The 18,928-nt window shown below is 46.6% G+C and overlaps 1 protein-coding gene across 1 annotated transcript; it reads left to right on the forward strand.

The window, feature by feature from the left end:
• Window positions 1-7,797: 7,797 nt before the first annotated feature.
• On the forward strand, window positions 7,798-12,666 carry LOC147701071 (uncharacterized). Its single transcript, XM_086928569.1, has 5 exons — window positions 7,798-7,851; window positions 10,182-10,281; window positions 10,404-10,502; window positions 10,643-10,783; window positions 10,967-12,666. The coding sequence occupies exons 1-5, from the start codon at window positions 7,798-7,800 to the stop codon at window positions 12,664-12,666; spliced, it is 2,094 nt and encodes a 697-aa protein (XP_086784695.1).
• The last annotated feature ends 6,262 nt before the right edge of the window (window positions 12,667-18,928 follow it).

An 18,928-nucleotide genomic window follows, 5' to 3' on the forward strand; every position in this document is an offset into this window, starting at 1 on the left:
CCAGTACAGAGATCTGGGCCTAAATCCATCGTTTTTTTGCACTCCACACCACCCCAGTTCAGACATGGCCATATGCAAATCAATCTGACCCTGTGCCTCATGGGAACAGTCCAGCCCGAACTGCCAAGCCATGCCTTCCCTGGACCGGAAACAAGCTTCCGAGGACCGTTTTCTGGCATTACAGCCGTCTTCAGCCCGGCTTGCTTGAATCCAGTGGTGTGGAGTGCATGGGACTCACGTCTGAGCATTCCCATCCCACTAGGGGTGGCAAATGCAAAAACCACAGTTGATGGACAGAATGCAGAACAATGTCATACATTCACCCCTGTACAGAGATAAGCGCCTAAATCCATCATTTTTTTTGCATTCCACACCACCCCAGTTCAGACATGGCTATATGCAAATCAGTCTGACCCTGTGCCTCATGGGAACAGTCCAGCCCGAACTGCCAAGCCATGCCTTCCCTGGACCGGAAACAAGCTTCCGAGGACTGGTTTCTGGCAATCCAGCCGTCTTCAGCCCGGCTTGCTTGAATCCAGTAGTGTGGTGTGCATGGGACTCAGGTCTGAGCATACCCATCCCACTCGGGGTGACAAATGCAAAAACCACAGTTGATGGACAGAATGCAGAACAATGTCGTACATTCACCCCAGTACAGAGATCTGGGCCAAAATCCATAGTTTTTTTGCATTCCACACCACCCCAGTTCAGACATGGCCATATGCAAATCAGTCTGGCCCTGTGCCTCATGGGAACAGTCCAGCCCGAACTGCCAAGCCATGCTTTAATGCCAGAAACCGGTCCTGGGAAGCTTGATTCCGGTCCAGGAAAGACATGGCTTGGAAGTTCGGGCTGGACTGTTCCCATGAGGCACAGGGTCAGACTGATTTGCATATGGCCATGTCTGCACTGGGGTGGCGGAGTGAGCTAAAGAACGGTGATGGATTAAACCCAGATCAGTTGCCTGGGGGTGAGTGTTTGTATTGTCAACGCTTCGTCCATCATCCCCTTTGGTTTTTCTTTGTTCGCCCTAAGTTGGCAGGGTATGCTCAGACGTGAGTCCCTTGCTCACTTTGCCACTGGATTCAAGCAAGCCCGGCTGAAGACAGCTGCAATGCCAGAAACCGGTCCTGGGAAGCTCGATTCAGGTATAGGGAAGACATGGCTTGGCAGTTCGAGCTGAACTGTTCCCATGAGGCACAGGGTCAGACTGATTTGCATATGGCCATGTCTGAACTGGGGTGGCGGAGTGAGCTAAAGAACGGTGATGGATTAAACCCAGATCAGTTGACTTGGAGTGAGTGTTTGTATTGTCAACGCTCCGTCCATCATCCCCTTTGTTTTTTCTTTGTTCGCCCTAAGTTGGCAGGGTATGCTCAGACGTGAATCCCTTTTTCACTTTGCCACTGGATTCAAGCAAGCCCAGCTGAAGACGGCTGTAATGCCAGAAACCGGTCCTGGGAAGGTTGACTCCGGTCCAGGGAAGACATGGCTTGGCAGTTCGGGCTGGACTGTTCCCATGAGGCACAGGGTCAGACTGATTTGTATATGGCCATGTCTGAACTGGGGTGGCGGAGTGAGCTAAAGAACGGTGATGGATTAAACCCAGATCAGTTGACTGGGGGTGAGTGTTTGTATTGTCAACGCTCCGTCCAACATCCCCTTTGGTTTTTCTTTACATGCCATTGGGGTGCCATGTGTTGGTGGGTGGAGTGTCATGAGCCAACTGTGCCTGCGGTTGCTTCCTGCTGTGTGGTCTATTGCAGTCTCGGTGTTCTCTTCTGAGTAGCTTGGCTGTCCAGGTCCTGGTGGGGGGTTGCGTGGGATATCCATGGGCTGTTGTAGGGCGTTGGTGTCGACGGTGTGGTGGTCCTCTCCAGCATCACTGATGTGTTGTATTATGTTCTCTGCCGCAGGTGTTGTGTGCCCCTTTGCGATGTGAAGGGGAGGTGCGTGTTGCCTTTGTGTTGGCATATATGTTGGAGTTTGCATGCAAACTGTATGGCAGTGTACATTGTGGCTGTTTGGGGGTGCTGGATTCCTCTGCTTCTGGGTCAGTTGCTGGTAGTGTTCTGTCACCTCTGAGATGCTGGTCCTCTTTTCCTGCGGTCTGCCCCCGTCTTCCTCTCCCTCTTCTCATTGCCCTTCCCCCACCCCGTTGTTCCTTGATGGTGGTCTGTGGGGGTTGTGGGGTTCGAGTAGGCCTCTGCGCTGGGTCAGGGTGCATCCATGTTGCTATGTGATTTGGCTTGTTTCTGGTGTATTTTTAACAGGGTTTAATGGTGCATTGTCACGCCAGATGCATGTGATTAGCAGGCCTGTGACTGGTTTTCTCTACTTTTTGTCCCGCGCTTAGCCTCAACGGGAAAGAACGGTAGAAGTCCTTGAGACAACATCAAACACTGCAGCTTTTTTTCTCAAATGTATGCTTTACGGTGCCAGATTTAAAACGAGGCATCCCTTACCGCAAGATGCAGGAAAATGTGCAAATATGTGACACTAAATAAAATGTCTACGGAATCTCAAAATTTAAAATACTCTTTCAGTAAAAAATAAAATAAAATCGACATTCAAAAGTAAATTGTATCATTACATGTTAAGGTACAGTAAAAAATTATGACATTGAAAGACAAGAATATGGCTGATTCTTTCTCAGTTGTTTTTTTTCTTCCAAATTATGAATATTTTAAAGAAGAACATTGTAAAACACATTCCACCTTTCCAAATAGTTTCCCAAACATGACTGCAGGTGATGCTCCAGAAAGCATTGGTACTGACCCTAATCCATGGTGGCCATTGGTCTCCTCTGTGCAGTTAGGATGTGGCGAGTGTATCAAGAGAAGTGTCTGCCTAAAGGGAACCTGAAGATGTGAGGACCTTCAGGAAATCATCTCGATGTCTGTGGGACTGCAATTACTCAAATAAACATTTTAAATGAGTTAAGAGTTCACTCTTGGAAAATACATTGTGCGACAAAACTCCTTAAAGAGAAGTGAAGGAATCTTTCCGATATTTTTAGGGCTGCCGTTTACAAAACCCTTTAGATTTTTCTAAAATTATTGGTATAATAAAGTTACTTAGAGGGGCTTCCAGCAGCCCGCCCTTTTCATCCATTGGACTAATACTGTGTGCCGTTCACATTCTAATCCCACCCACTGCAGCACACAACATGGGAAAATGGGTCAGCCCACTGCAGCCATTGGCTAACTTAAATAAGAGAGACGGAGGGGCTTATTTACAATAAAGTGGCAAAGCGTGTTGTTAAGCCAAGAAGGCTAACGACACGCCTAGTCACTTTAGAAACGCAGGGCTGCACCATATTTATTAGAATATGGTGCGGTACTGTGTTTCCCCCTGCACTGGCGCTAACTTTAGCTGCCTAGCGCCAACGCAGGCACCCTTGCACCATAGTACAAGTGGGCCTGTATTGAGGGGGAGATTGTTTATATGCAGGAAGGTCCCTCTTCCTGTACAAAATCAATCTTGAAATGTTGTTTTGTGACTTCTATGTGTGTTGCTTAATGCAGCACACATAGAAGTTGCAAAACTGCATTTTTTTTAAATGATTGTTTATGTGCAGGAAGGGGGATCTCCCTGCACATAAACAATCAATGGCAATGTGCTGTTTCTATAAATGCTGAACAAGGCAGCACACATGGAAACAGCAAAAACGAGGAGAAATAAAGCAGGTTATCCCTGCCCTAAATTTTGGCACTGCCTCCGATTTACACCATCCTTGGAATAGGGAGCAGAGTCAAAATCAATGGGTGTTGCGGTGGAACGCCCACTGCAACACCCATGGTCCTCCCCTTTCACGCTAAGCATAGCATGAAAGGGTGCCTTATTATCAAGGCAGCTTTAAACCACATTAATTGGCTTAACGCTGGCTTGTAAATAAGGCGAGGACCCTATCGCCGTCACAACATCACTCAAAGTGATGTTGTGGTGGCGAAAGGGGTTTGTAAATGCCCCTCAATATGCGAAAAAGTTACGTACTTGCAGTGCAAGGAGCTTGTGAATAAGTCCCCGAGTTCTGTTCTTTCATGAGAAGCTCATCCACAAACAAAATAGTTCCCTACAGTACTTGGGACAGCTTAAGGGAATATGTGGTTTTTAAGCCTGAAAAATATTTTTGGCTTAAACCAATGTTTTAGATTGATGTGGGCTCGGCAGCTTCCCCAGCAATCAGGGGCGGCTCCTCCGTTGGAGCAGAGGGGCGTCGCCCCACTTAAATTAAACCCAAAGCCCCAGAGATGAAAAATAAAATAGTAATTCATTATCATTTTATTTTGTATGCCCTATCCTGAACAGCAGAAAAAAGAGGGGAAGGCTGGGTCCTGTCTCTGACTGGCTTGGACCACTCTTATGAAACAAACAAACCACGATGCCGGACAGTATAGATTAATAGAAACAAATGCACACCTAGTACAATGAATTGCTAGGCTAACAAACCATTTGTGTTTAGTCACTTGTTTTTTTATGAAAAAAGATTTTGAACAAATATTTTGGCATCAAGGGATACACCACCGCATTTACAGAGGTTCACAAATGCATTGAAAAAAACCATATACAATACATTTAATCAAATCATACACATATAACAATTGTGATAACAATAAATATAGACAACTGTGCAATGCCTTAAAAAGTTACGTTTGTTGAGGCACCAATCCTGGATGAAAAAGAACAAGTGGACAGGCAAAATGACAAACTAGCCTACTTGTTTCCACCACCACTAGATACGCATTTGAATTTGTCATATGGTGCGAAAAATAGGAGGACACAAAACTATGCAACAGTGTAGAGTTGTGTAAGTTCTATTCCTATTACGCCCTGGTAGTTCAGTATCTGGGTGGAGCAGGACGCCGACGCGTTTCGAACCTGTTCAGTAAGTTAAGGGTTCTCCTCAGGACAAGGATTGGGGAGGTCGTTGTCGCTGTGAATTAAGTTAAAAAATGGTATCAATGAAATGCTGACTAACAACTCACTGAAACTCAAACACTGTGAGGAAGCAAGCAGGTACCTTATGCTTGGGATGTCAGGATACTCCCTGTGAATAAGATGATATAAACCCCAGTTAATCTCTGCTTTTTATAAGGCACTCTGAGCCACCGTATACAGAACGGAATGACTATAGGCACATAACTTGATGTTTAAAACACTAAGGAGTGTTTGGGGTGCCAGTGCGCCTAAAATCAATTGATGTTGTGATGCGCCTAGGGAAAGTAAACAACACTTCGTGTTACGATCCCAACTTTTGAGACCCTGACTTAGGTCTTCACACGTAAGTGTTCATAAAAGAAGTTTAGAATCAATCCTACCTTAGTTTGTAGGCTTGTAAGTCTGTGCGCGAACCCGAGCGGCAACCGCCGCGGCAGTTCGGCAACTGTGAAACCAAAGGGGAGTGCGGTAATTAGAGAGGAGCCGAGATCGCGCTCACTCAATATTAACAATTTTGTTAGAAAGGGACTTACGTTTGGGACGAGTCGATCGAGCTCTGCATCTAGCACCCAAGCGGCAAAGAACTGGCAACGCGAGTCCATAGGGGGCGTGTCCGATTGTATTTAACCTTGCGTGTTAAATCTTCAATTTTCAAGCTTTTGCAGATATTGCCGCTAATGAGAGAGCATCCTAGAAGCATAAGCCTCATATTAAACTTTGTGCACATTTTTATACTGGAACCACGGTCTGTAGTTGTCTGACCTTACATTTTCCTAAAGCGCTCACCCTAATAACAAGCATTGGCATAGCCAATAGGTCTCGCCTTTGGGACCTTATAAGTGTTAAGTTATCCAGCACAATATCCTTGGTGCAACAACATCAACTGTTGCATGGCTAAACACTTATAAGGTCCCAAAGGCGAGACCTGTTAGCTATGCCAATGCTTGTTTATCTTTCCTTTGACTCTGCTACTTCCAGCCCCTAAGCAGCTTACAATTAGGCTGGGTGGAGAGAGACCTGTGTGCAGTGCAAGCCCTTCTTCCTGGGGCCTTGCACTAGTAACTCACACTTTGCTACCACCGAAGCACCTCTGAATGCTGGCTACTGCTACCGTGTATTTGCAATTGGCCTTGTTTTTTTTGTTTAATCTTGTTTTCTGTGTTTGTGACCGGGGGTGAGGATGTGGTGTTACGACCAGAGCTACCGACTTTGGAACTGGAGAATCAGGTTCTAGTTTGTAGTCGGCTAAACATCCTGCGTTTCTGGGCATGCCTAAAAAAACAAGATAATCGTTGTCATCTTTAGAGAACTGCAGTAGTAGGGTATGATACCTTCACTTCAAACTCTGGCCTTAAATTTGACAGCTCTGGCCAGGAAATCCTGGCCTTAAATGTGATGGTTCTAGTCTTAAATATGACAGGCCTAGTCTTAAACTTCTGGCAGGAAATTTGACAGCTCTGGCTGGAAACCCTGGCCTTAATTTTGACAGGGCCTGGGCGCAGGCTGTTGGCCTTAAACAGGCCTGGTTTTAAAAGGGGGTGAGCTGTAGGGATATTCTCAAGAAGTAACAGATATGGTTGCAAAACATGAGGTAATTGTGTATATGTTTAAAAGTGCATAGGAAAGTGCGTGCATGTAGGCTGGAAATATCTGTGCATGTTTAAAACTGGCTGTGTGTATATGTTTAAAAGTGCATAGCAAAGTGCGTGCATGTAGGCTGGAAATGTCTGTGCATGTTTAAAACTAGTTGTGTGTATATGTTTAAAAGTGCATAGGAAAGTGTGTGCATATAGGCTGGAAATGTCTGCGCGTGTTTAAAACTGGCGGTGTGTATATGTTTAAAAGTGTATAAGAAAGTGTGTGCATGTAGGGTGGAAATGTCTGTGCATGTTTAAAACTGGGGGGTTGCAGACAGTTGCAGGCTGAACAGCTGCGGGGCAGTCCTGAGTCCCCAGCCCAGGGTGTGGGAGGTGTTTTTTTATGTTTGAAAAAAGGGTCTTTCTGTAGAAGTAACTGATTGTAACAGGGGAGCTTTAAATGTAGTTGTTGGGAAACACATATGATGTTTTAAAAAGCACAAACCAGGTTCACTTTTCCCAGGAAGGCTTGGGCCTGTTATAAAATAATAAACCACAGCAACCCCTGAGCTTTGAGATGTTGAAAAAGACAGATGTCGTGTAGAGGCAAATCTTCCCATGAGAACCTGAAACAGGGTGCCAACTGTTAGGATGTAATTCACACACCCCAAAGCCACTGGTCCCAAACTTGACAGCTATGCCAGGAAAGATGACAGTTTAGGCCCAAACTTGATGACTCTGGCTGGAAAGATGTCAGTTTAGGCCCAAACTTGATGACTTTGGCTGGAAAGATGACATGTGATGGGTTTAGTGCTGGGACAAGAGCCGGTTCCCGGGGTCCCTACTTCCCAGGAGCAGGACCAAACAGCTTTAACATATGAGGCCCATTATAAAAATGTCCAGAAGATTTAGATATGTTTGCGAAGGCCATCCCAGCACCGGTGATAACCTTACTGTTCCCAAGATAGGCCAAGAGTGTAAGTAACAGATCTATACAGCATAAACTGTACAAGGATAGAAAAAAGACCCCTTAAGGAACACTGTCAAACACCCATTCAAAAAACCTCTGGATGCGTGTGGCGTGGATTGCTTTTGCTGCACCTTGTGGACTCCTTCACCAACAACCAAGTCAAGAAACCTTTGGGATTGCCTGGCCTGGATTGTTTTTTTTTTTTGCTGCACTTTGAGGATTTCTGCACCAACAAGCCCTTCAACACCCTTGGGGAGCGAGTGGATTGTCTTGGAGGCATAGCGCCAACCCTAGGGTCTTAAGGCAAGAATGGACCTGAGCAACTTCTCCCAAATTGAAGCCGCCGGTGACAATTTAAGGAAGGTAAATAAAGCATGGCGCAAGGATGTATGTGTATGTGGTATTTAAAGTATACAAAACTAGTTTTGAAAATGCTAAATAGTACTTTGTAAACTGTTAATGTTTAAGGCGCTGCAACATGCTTAATGTGAATAATGGTGCCAATGAAGTTTTTTACAAGACGTGAAATGTAAATGTATTTAAAATGTATAAAGGCGTTGAAGGTTTGAGTTTAAAGCTATGTGTGTATGTATTTAATGTTAATAGAGGAGGTGTTGTTGGGCTGCCGCAGAGTTTGCAGGGCTTGTATTTAAGGGGCATAAGGTTGTAGGCCTTAGGAGGGTACATGCAGAGGGGGAAACGTGTATTTTACAGAGCATAGAAACATTTTACCAGGATGCTGAACATTTAATGCTAGTAAATGTTAAAGGCTTTGAGGTGATGGTATTGCAAGCTTACCAGAGGGTCTTTAAATAATATACATTGCATACAATTTCAAAATAAATAAAGCATTATTGTACTCACCAAACCGTTGTTTTGGGGGTCAGAAGTATGGGTCTGGATCCTTAAAAGATAGTCTGCATGGTGGTCCTTCAGTATGCGTGGAGCTCCTCTGAGGGTTCTGGGGTGGGCTCCATGGTCCTGGCGTTTTGGGTCTGTTGTGGAGGGCTTGAGACACCAGTTAATGAATAAAGCCCCGAGCCCGCTTCTCCATGGCGCTGCTCGGGGTGAGGGTGCTGTAGTTCCTGGTGTCCCGGGGGCTCTGTGGGCCGAAGTTCAGAATTTAGCCACTTTAAAAAAAAAAAAAAAAACCCCCGAGCCCGCTTCACCGTGGCGCTGCTCGGGGTGAGGGGTCCGAGGGTCCCTGGGGTCTTCAGGGCTCCGGGTGCCCGTGTGCCTCATTTGCCGCTTTTTTTTAAAATGACCCCGAGCCCGCTTCTCCATGGCGCTGCTCGGGGTGAGGGTCCTGGGGCTCCGGTGTTCGGGGGGCTCCGGGGCCCTTGTGCCGAGTTTTGCTGCTTTTTTAAAAAGAAAATGACCCCGAGCCCGCTTGCTGATGGCCATTCTCGGGGGTGTTAGGGCTCTGGTGTTCGTGGGGCTCCGGGGCCCTTGTGCCGAGTATTGCCGCTTTAAAAAAAATAAAAATTACCCCGAGCCCGCTTGTGGTAGGCGCAGCTTGGGGTGAGGGTACTGGGGCTCCAGTGTTCTCTGGGCTCCGGGGCCCTTGTGCCGAGTTTTGCCTCCTTTTTTTAAAGAAAATCGCCCGAGCCCGCTTCTCCGTGGCGCTGCTCGGGGTTGCTAGGGCTCATGTGTTCTCTGGGCTCTATCGTCCCAGGGGCGCTAAGTTGTTTTTAAAATTGCCCCCGAGCCCGCTTCAGCAAGGCGCTGCCCGGGGGGTGAGGGCTCCGGTGCTGGTGTTCTCCGCCGTAGGGTCCAGGGGCATTTCCAAGGAGCCCACGTGGATCCCTACGTCCTCGAGGCATGGCGGCGGGGAGGCTTCTCTGGGGCTGTGGTGCAAGACCCGCCCCCCTCCAGTGATGTCAGCAGATCGTCACTGAAGGGGCAGGCCTTGCCCTACAGTCCCGGTGTGTGTTTTTTTTATTTTTTATTTAGCGCAAACTTTACCCTAAAGTGTCAGAGGCTTCACAATAGGAACAGAAAATTACCAGTGAAAAAATTACAAAAGCAGACGATAAGTTACACGGGGTAAAAGTGACATTTGGGAGCAAAACAAAATACCTGAGGTAGCAAGCGGGCATTACAGGCTGCAAAAAATTACAATAGTGAGCAACCAAAATACATGAGGTAGCAAACGGTGCATTAATGGAGGAAAAAAAGTGAAATGTGTACAGGTTACAAAAACGTACAAAGTATCAGTAGAGGTATAATACTGCAATAAATGGCAGACACTCCAGCATAAGAATAACCGCTATGTAGGCAATTGTGGCGCTGGCGCGAGTATCAAAAGCCTGCCAAATGAAAGAGGGCGCAAGCAGGGTGTTACAAGAGAAAAGTGGTATGTACATGTTACAAAAGAGTGCCAAGCACGTATGCGCACTGGTTGCATGGTAGGATGTTGGTTGTACATTAAGGCATTTACCCAGAATTACAGGATATGGAGCAGGGCTTTTTTTCTTTTAAACATATGTTTTTTGCGCAGCACATGCAACGCTTATTTTTTTTTAAAAATGTATGCCTAGCGTGTCACAGACAGAGGTTTTAAAAAAAAAAATGTGTGTTGTTACACCCAACCTTGTAAATGTATACCAGAATTGTTTGAAGTTGTGATACGTGTGTTTAAGAAAGGCGCTTTCTAAAAACAGGTGCTTTTTTTTAATGTTGTTTTAATACAGATGCAAGACTCTGCAAAAGCAGCCGCTACCAATATACCCCCTTCGCTGGACACCCATGTAATAACTGGCAACGCCGTAGACTTGACAACCCCTCAGCCAGGTATATATATATATATATATATATATATATTGAGTTGTGTAGTTCTATGTAGTTTTGTACACCAATCTCTCAGAAGTTCCCTTTTTTTCTAATGTGGGTCTGATGTATGTATACTTTTACAGCTTATGATCCCGACCTACAACAAGTTTTTGAAGATCTTATGGTGTACATCGAGGCTCAAGGAGCTCTGAACAGTGTGCAAAACACTTCAGTTCCCACATGTAAATAAAAAGACCCCTGTTATTTAAACTGTCTAAGACGCTGGGGAGTTGGAGGGGTAGGCCCGAGTCCTGACCCTGAGGGTGTATAGGGGGACTCCTCAGAAAGATGACTAAGGCAGGGTATTATTTTTTCTTTACAGACACCCCCACGTTGTACCCGGACGGCGTCGAGGTACAAGAGGCGGCGCGAGATTCAAAAGAAAGCCCTTTGAAGAGGAAAGCTTTACCTTCTAAAGTGGGACCACCGTCAAAGAAAGGAGTTGTAAAAAGACCTCTATCAGGTGTGTTTGTTACAAAGGGTGTGAAAAGTACTAGCGGTGTTACAGACTCTCAAGCAGAAGGGTACAACGACTTGTAGCAAGGCCTATATAAAAAGGTGGCTGTGTAGAACTTAGGATTGTGCTGATTGTATGTGTTCTTTTATGCTTTCTCTAACATATATATTTTTTCTGTTTATATTTTAGAAGCGGCTCAGAAACATGCTGCTGAAGAGAGGTCGGCGCAGCCCTTAAGGGACATAACAGCAACCATCCAGAACAACAGAAGCGCTACAAAAGGCTTGAGTAGGCGTGTACGCCACGAAAAAGGCTCTGTGCACTACACACCAAACATGATGAACAATCCTCTACAACAATCTATTCTGCACAGGGGTGGAGTCAGCACTGGCGGAGTCTTGACAAACACAGATAACACAGGGCAGGGTCTGTGTAAAACAGCTACAGTGAGTCTGAGCTCTCTCATCGTATCAAAAGGGAAAGGTGTCTCAAACACTGGCGCCCTTAAGAAGAAACATAGGGACTCAGAGAACCTTTCTAACCCTTTAAAACATGTGAAGTCCTCCAAGGTATTCACAGAGCCCCAAACAGAACCCTTAAACCTAAAGAAGACGGCGCCGGTGCTCCCCGAGGTCCAGGCAAAGACCTTAAGCCCCGAGAAGAAGAAACCTAGGACCCCTGAACCCAAAGATAGCCCCTTAGACTTATCTGTAAAAAAGGCTGTTAAGCCCTTGAATGAGGCCTATACACCCATGAGCCCCAAGGAGGCGGTAGTTGTACCTGGGGGTATAGAAGAGATGGCGCCGCCACAGCCCCTTAAAACATCACGCCTCTCAAGAAAACATCTGAAGCTGAAACCGGGGGTCCCTAAGCTACAGTTAGCAGAGGCCCTCAGTAACCCTAATGCAACGCTGGATCCACCCAGCATCCTGGAACCACAGACAGTGCCAAATAAAATAACTGTGTATGTAGAGGTGCACGCCCCTGAACAGCCCCCAAAGCCAATTGTAAGTGTTCAGGCCCAGCCTAGGGTCTCAATGGGTGATAATAATACGCAACCCCTAGAAGGTCCTTCTATCGTGAATAGCCACGCTCTTGAGGTGCTGAGGGGGATGGTAGACAGCCTAGGTAGAACCCCAGAAGCTAGGACCCATGATTACAACGACAGCTCCTCACAAGCGTCATACCCTTTGTCCCCTAGTACCCCACCGGGGGCATACAACCCCACCAGCCCCGCTGCCAATACCGTGTACAGTCCCGTGTCCAGCCCCGCTGCCAACCCCGTGTACAGTCCCGTGTCCAGCCCCGCTGCCAACCCCGTGTACAGTCCCGTGTCCAGCCCAGCTGCCAGCCCCATGTACAGTCCAGTGTCCAGCCCCGCTGCCGTCATAAGCCCCACACAGTCCTCAGCAATAAGTGTAGATGACAATACCACGGGGGCCCAGGGGGTACAGCCGAGTTTGCCATACAAAGTTTGCAATGTTCCGTTCCTGTCCGCCCCAGGGCTTTCGCAGGGGGTCCCTATTTCCAGAACACTAGCTGAACAGGCTTTACAGAATGGTGCTAAGGCTGTTAGCAGTATAGAGGATCCTGAGGCGTTGCAGCCCTTTATAAGGCCTCGTAAGGTGGGGCCCTCTAAGCAGGCTCAAGAGGGGTCTGTAAACACATCCGAGGTATTTGCGGCTCATGTAAAAGAGATGCAGATGGCTGTTCGAAAACTAAAACGCCAGGCGCTCGCCGCAAACCTAAAATGGTGGGTGGGGACTACCAAGACCCTGTACACAGGTTTGGCCCATCAGAAGATCGTGGAAAGGGTTGGGGTGTGTAAAAAAGTGATCATCCAGGCGTGTCAGGCGGCTGTGGTAGACATACATGCTATACGGGCGTGACTATGGCAGCACCGGCCCCTAAAGACCACCACAGCCACTGGTGCTCATAAGAGGCCCCCAAAATATACCCGTAAGGTCCAGAGGTTAGTGACAAAGTCTGTACGCTTCTTAAGACTGCTCAAACAGCGCCCATCTGCTGCCTCACAACCCCTCAAACAAGACAGCCCTGTTTCCCTAGACCCCTTCAAACAAGACACATCTGTTTCCCTAGACCCCAATGTTTCCATAGACCCCTTCAAACACTGTACCATAGTTTCAAGACCCGCTCCTGAAACATATAAACGAACACTTCACCACCGACAATACACAGGTGCAGGGTCTAACATACCCAGGGTCGGGTATTTGAAGGGGGTAGGGGGGATGGCTTTAAAAATCCAAACACAGCAACATTCAGAAGGACCTAGGGGTGGAACTGTAGCGGATGCCTCCATGAACAAGTCGTACAACGACACCGACCTACCTGTTCAGGTAGGCTGGGGCATGGGGCCAGATTCATCAAAGGGTTTTGCCCATTCTGTGTCTATGGGAAAATGTGTTCATGAATATGGCCCATGGCATCTAGAAAAGCCTGGGCGCGTAAAAGAAAAAAAAAGTGGCTTAATAGTACAAAGCAACGCCGGCGTTTAATAAATAAGCTGAAGAAGGCTAGAATATGCGCTACCCGCAGGTTTACAAGGACCCCTGAGACATGTCCCCCCATGACCCCCCAAAATGACACAACAGAGAACACCTCCACAACTCACACTCCTACTGATGAGGGCCCAGAGCCCTTGTTTTTAGAGAGTGTTAGAAGTTACACTCGCAATGTAGAGAGGTTTAGGGCCGTAGAACACTATGAGGAGTTTAGATTTATTAACATCCATCAAATAACATCATCCGATCATGGTGTTCTGGCTATACATCAGGCTGTGCAGTAGCACATAGAAAGGTTGTTACACAATGTGGGGCCTAATGACTTTTTCCAACCCTGGTTCCAGGGGCAGGGTTTTGACACTCCGTTGTTCACCAGGCGGAAGACCCGAGATGTTTTTGACGCTGTTCAATTTTTAGAAAACCTCTCAAGGCTTTTACAGAGTAAGGCAGAACTAGTCGCCTATGGCACTTTTAGAGTCATAGCCCTGATTGTACGGGGGCGTGAGGGGGGTGTTTCCAGACCTTTAAAAAGCATTCTCTACAGTCAAATAATTGGTAAGAAACAAAGGTGGCTGCTCAACTTTAACAGCCCCTCTGCCAACACATGTCTGGCGGCCAGCATCGTGGGGCTGCTGATGGCTCGCAAGACCCCTGACGCTGTCATCATGTCTAGAGCTGCTGAAGCCCACGAGGTTCTTGAAATACCTCCTGACCGAATGGTCGGCTTTGGTGATATAGGTCTTTTTGAGAACTATTTCGCCGTGACGGTGAAAGTTCTTCATCACAACGGTTCCTGGAAGTACTTTACAACCAGGGGACCTGTGAGAAACAAGACCGTATATGTCCTCCACGCCGAAAATCATTTTTACGGCATCTTGAACCTTAAAGGTTTTCTGGGGGCCAGGTATGTGTGCGCCCACTGTGACCATATATACAGCAATAAAACATACCACCAATGTGAAATGCATTGTAAGATGTGTCAGAGGGATGGCTGTAAAGAAGACGCTACCCTGAAGGTGAGGTGCGGCACATGTAGGATGTTTTGTCGCTCACAAAACTGCTTGAGCATACACGAGAAATCTTTCACATGCGTCCCTAAAAAGGACTGCAGTGAGTGTGGGCGGTATGTGGCAACGGATCACAAGTGCAAAGGTATGATATGTCCCCGTTGTCATGTGTCTTACGAGTCCGGCACCAGCCACCAGTGTTATATGGTTAAAGGTCTACCTCAGACCAAGACCGAGGACTATATAGTGTTTGATATAGAGTGCACACAAGAGACGGGGGTACACCAGCCTAACTATATTTACGCCCACCATCTAACTTCCGACAACAGCTGGGAGTTTGAGGGACGAACGTGCGTTGGTGATTTACTGAGCACTTTCATTCAAGCCAAATTCCAAGGATGTATCATGCTGGCCCACAACTCGAAAGCCTATGACTCCTTCTTTATTCTACGAGACATGATTCGTGAAAAGATACAGGTGGAACTCATAACCCAGGGGTCTAAACTGATGCTGATGACGGTATGCCCTTTAAAAATACGCTTCATAGACACCCTGAATTTCCAACCCATGAAATTGAGCAAGCTGCCAAAGGCTTTTGGGTTCCCAGGGTGTAAAGGTTATTTTCCACACCTTTTTAACACCTGGGCTAACCAGAATTATGTGGGACCCATGCCTCCTACCGACAGCTACGGGGTGGAATACATGATGCCTGATGAGAAAGTGAGCTTTCTACAATGGTACTCTGAAAACCGTGAAAAGGAGTTTCACTTTCAAACAGAGTTGAAAGCTTATTGTAAGGCTGATGTAATGATCCTGCGGCAAGCTTGTAACATCTTCAGAGATACTGTGGTGTCTATGACTAAAGAAGTAACGATCTTAAAGCCTGAGACACTGACTAAGAAAGTCAAGGCCTTGACATCCAAAACCCCTGAAACGCGGCATGCGGTCGAATACATAGACCCATTTCAAAACGTCACTCTGGTATCCATGTGTATGTCCATCTACAAACACATGTTTTTGAGGCCAGAAACTATAGCTCTAGTACCGCCAGACCTCTATAACGGTAAACAGAAACGTTATTCAACCCCCTCTATCCAATGGCTCATGTACGTCTCTGAGAAGGAAGACATACAAATTCAACATGCCTTACAGGGTTGTGAATACCGCCTGGGGCCCTATTACCTGGACGGGTTCTCTGTAATTAAGGGTGTGCCGACGGCCTTTGAATTCAACGGTTGTTTTTACCACGGCTGCCCCAAGTGTTAGAAACCCCACGAGTATAACAAAATGTTGGGTGCCACATTTGAACACTTATACAGACGTACTCTGACAAAGGCCCAGTATGTTGAAAACCAGGGCTTTGCTAAGAGAGTTCTTTGGGAGCACGAGTGGTTAGACATGTTAAAAACCGACACAGACCTCTGCTCTTTTCTCAAGAATCGTGATTTACCCACACCTCTGGAGCCCCGCGATGCCTTATTTGGGGGGCGTACAAATGCCATACAACTGTACAAGGCCGCTGGTGAGGGTGAGAAAATACACTACTATGATTTCACCAGTCTGTACCCTTATGTGAACAAGATGAAGTTGTACCGTCTGGGTCATCCCACCATCATCTATAGAGATTTTAAGCCCCTATCCGAATACTTTGGGCTTATCAAATGTGAAATCTATCCTCGTAAGCAGCTTTACTTCCCGGTGTTACGATGCAGAGTCGATGGCAAGCTGATGTTCCTCCTCTGTCGAACATGTGTGATGCTTAAAGAAGTTGACGGCTGCAGACACACCGATGAACAAAGGATGCTCACAGGGACCTGGTGTAGCATCCAGGTACAAGCTGCCTTAGAGAAAGGGTACAGGCTAGGTAGAGTACACGAAGTGTGGCATTTTAAGAGCACTACAACACAACTCTTTGCCCCCTACATTAATTTGTTTCTCAGAGTCAAACAGGAGGCCTCAGGGTATCCTGAATGGTGTACTAGTCAGGATGCAAAACAGAAATACATCGACAACTACTACGCTCACGAGGGTATCCATTTACGTCCCCATCTGATAGAGGTCAATCCTGCACGCCGACAGTTAGCCAAACTCTGTCTCAACTCCTTATGGGGAAAATTTGCACAGCGCACAAACCTTTCAAATACTACCTTAATATCAGATCCTGATGAACTGTTCAAGTATCTGTTTGCCCCATGTTACGAGGTGTCCAGGTGCGACTTTATCGATGACGATACCGCGGCTTTGTGTTGGAAATACGCCCAAGAGTGCCCCACATCGAGTAACAGCATAAACATTTTCATAGCCTGCTTCACAACAGCCCACACTCGTCTAGAGCTTTACGGGGTTATGGATAAGCTCCAGGATCGCTGCTTGTATCACGATACAGATTCTGTGATTTTTCTGAGCAAGCCGGGGGATGAAGACCCTCCTCTAGGAGATTATCTGGGTAATCTAACCAGTGAGCTAGATAAGGATGAGTTTATAAAAGAATTTACAGCCTCCGGACCTAAAACATACAGTTACCGTATCAACAAGAACAAGGTGTGTATGAAGGTCAAAGGGATAACATTAAATGTCAGCAACACCCTAAAAATCAATTTTGATAGTTTGAAGAATCTGGTGCATGAGTACTCTACAGCAGATGATTCTGAGAATGCTAAAACCATAGTCGTGAACCAGCCCTGCATAGTCAGATCCAAAAAGAAGTGGGAAATCACAACACAGCCTCTACATAAAACATTGCGAGTTGTTTTTAATAAAAGGGTCCTAACCACCGACTATAAAACACTGCCTTATGGTTATTAGACCCATTAGAGAGACACCCGCCGCAGCAGCATGGACACTAGGTTACAGCATCCGTTCTCCTGCGTGCTAGCAGGACCCTCAAACTGCGGGAAAAGCTACTTTATAAAAAAGCTCCTAGAAAATGCCGGCTCTGCTTTATCACAAACCCCTAACAACATTGTGTGGCTTTATTCATGCTGGCAGCCTCTTTATACAGATGTGGGCCGTCGGTTCCCACATATCAAATTTATAGAGGGTATACCGGATAACCTCAACGATGATGAGCTACTACCCCCAACCCTTGTAAATATGATAATTGTTGATGATCTGATGCGTGAAGGTGGTGATCATCCCGAGTTAGAGAGAGCTTTTACTCAATATTCACATCATCGCAATCTAAGCATCTGCTACATTGTGCAGAACTTGTTTTACAAAGGCAAGAACAGTAGGTCTATAGCTCTCAACGCTTCATACCTTGTTTTATTTAAAAACCCTCGTGACAAGCAGCAAATAGCCGTCATCGCTAAACAGGTGTACCCCGGAAACACACACTTCTTCATGGAGGCCTTTAACGACACTACAGCAAAACCCCACGGGTACCTGTTGGTAGACTTAAAAAATGAAACTCTAGAAGACTATAGACAAAGGGCTGATATTTTTCCCCCAGAGCTACCTGTAGTTTACACCCCAAAGCCCAAGACCAGGACCTATAAAAAGCAGCGCTGATGTCTTTTAGAAACATTTACAGCCCCACCCTTATAACGCTCAGGGGTGACCATGTCTGCACACCTACGCCGCAATTTAGCCCTCCTGAAAATGCTTGTTAAAGCCAGTCCCCAACATCGAAAGGCCATCCTGGCAACAGCTTCTGACGATTTAGTGGCTGCCATTTCAGAAATAGCCCTAAACACCCTAAAAGGCAACGTCCCAATATCAAAGCGTCAGTTACAGGTTCTGAGGAAGAAGAAGGGGCTTATCAAGTAATAAAAGGGCCACGCTCATCACCAAGAAGAAACTGGTGAAACAGTCTGGAGGTTTTATAGGCAACTTGCTGGGGATAGCTATACCTGTAATTACAAGCCTTCTCTCGGGTCAGTGATGGACCATGCCACAAAAATATATCTGGTTCCTAGGCAGCAAATGGAGCAAATGGGGTCTTCATCGGACAACACCTGGGATATCCGGAGAAATGAGACTCTACGCCTGGATACTGAAATTAAAGACATTTTGAGCAGGACTGATCTAAACCCCTACGACAAGGCTAACCTATACACCAGCACTCTCAAAAAATTCTTAAATTACTACACCCAGTGGAATACAGAGAAGAACAAGTTGACTCTATATACCCCAGACTCTGAACAACCAGCTGCTCAGGCCCCCGACCCTCAGCCTCTACAACCGCCTCCCGATGGTGCGACAGCCTCAGATACCTTTGTTGGAGACCTCCTAAAAAATATAGGTCCAAGGCACAGAGGGGCTGCGCAGATGCTCATGAGTAAACTAGCCGCTTCTAAAGACCTAACCTCTTGGAATGAGCGAGGCGAGTTCCTCTACAAGGGCCAACCTGTTGCAGGGTCGCATATGTACGATCTAGTCAAAGGTCTCACACACCCCAAAATCCTAACGCCTCAAAATGCACCGAGAGGCTGGGAGCAGTTTCTGCAGGCCGCTGCTGAACTCAATATACCCTCCATGCTCGTTGGTAATAATGAACACCGCAGACTGCTAGACAATTTGAAGAGTCCCCTACTGCCATCGCCTACAGGTTCTGAAGTCCCAAGGCTATCCCCTAAATGGTCTACTCCTGCACCGACGGTGCCGGCTCGAAAAAAGAGAGT

Source organism: Lissotriton vulgaris, chromosome 7 (assembly GCF_964263255.1).
Source record: "Lissotriton vulgaris chromosome 7, aLisVul1.2, whole genome shotgun sequence".
Lineage (NCBI taxonomy): Eukaryota > Metazoa > Chordata > Amphibia > Caudata > Salamandridae > Lissotriton > Lissotriton vulgaris.

Excerpts from the sequence above, each read along its gene's own strand:
- LOC147701071 (XM_086928569.1), top strand. The coding sequence starts at position 7,798 with ATGGACCTGAGCAACTTCTCCCAAATTGAAGCCGCCGGTGACAATTTA. Across the intron at positions 10,282-10,403 it reads CTTGACAACCCCTCAGCCAG|CTTATGATCCCGACCTACAA; the intron begins GTATATATATAT and ends ATACTTTTACAG. Across the intron at positions 10,503-10,642 it reads AAACACTTCAGTTCCCACAT|ACACCCCCACGTTGTACCCG; the intron begins GTAAATAAAAAG and ends TTTTCTTTACAG.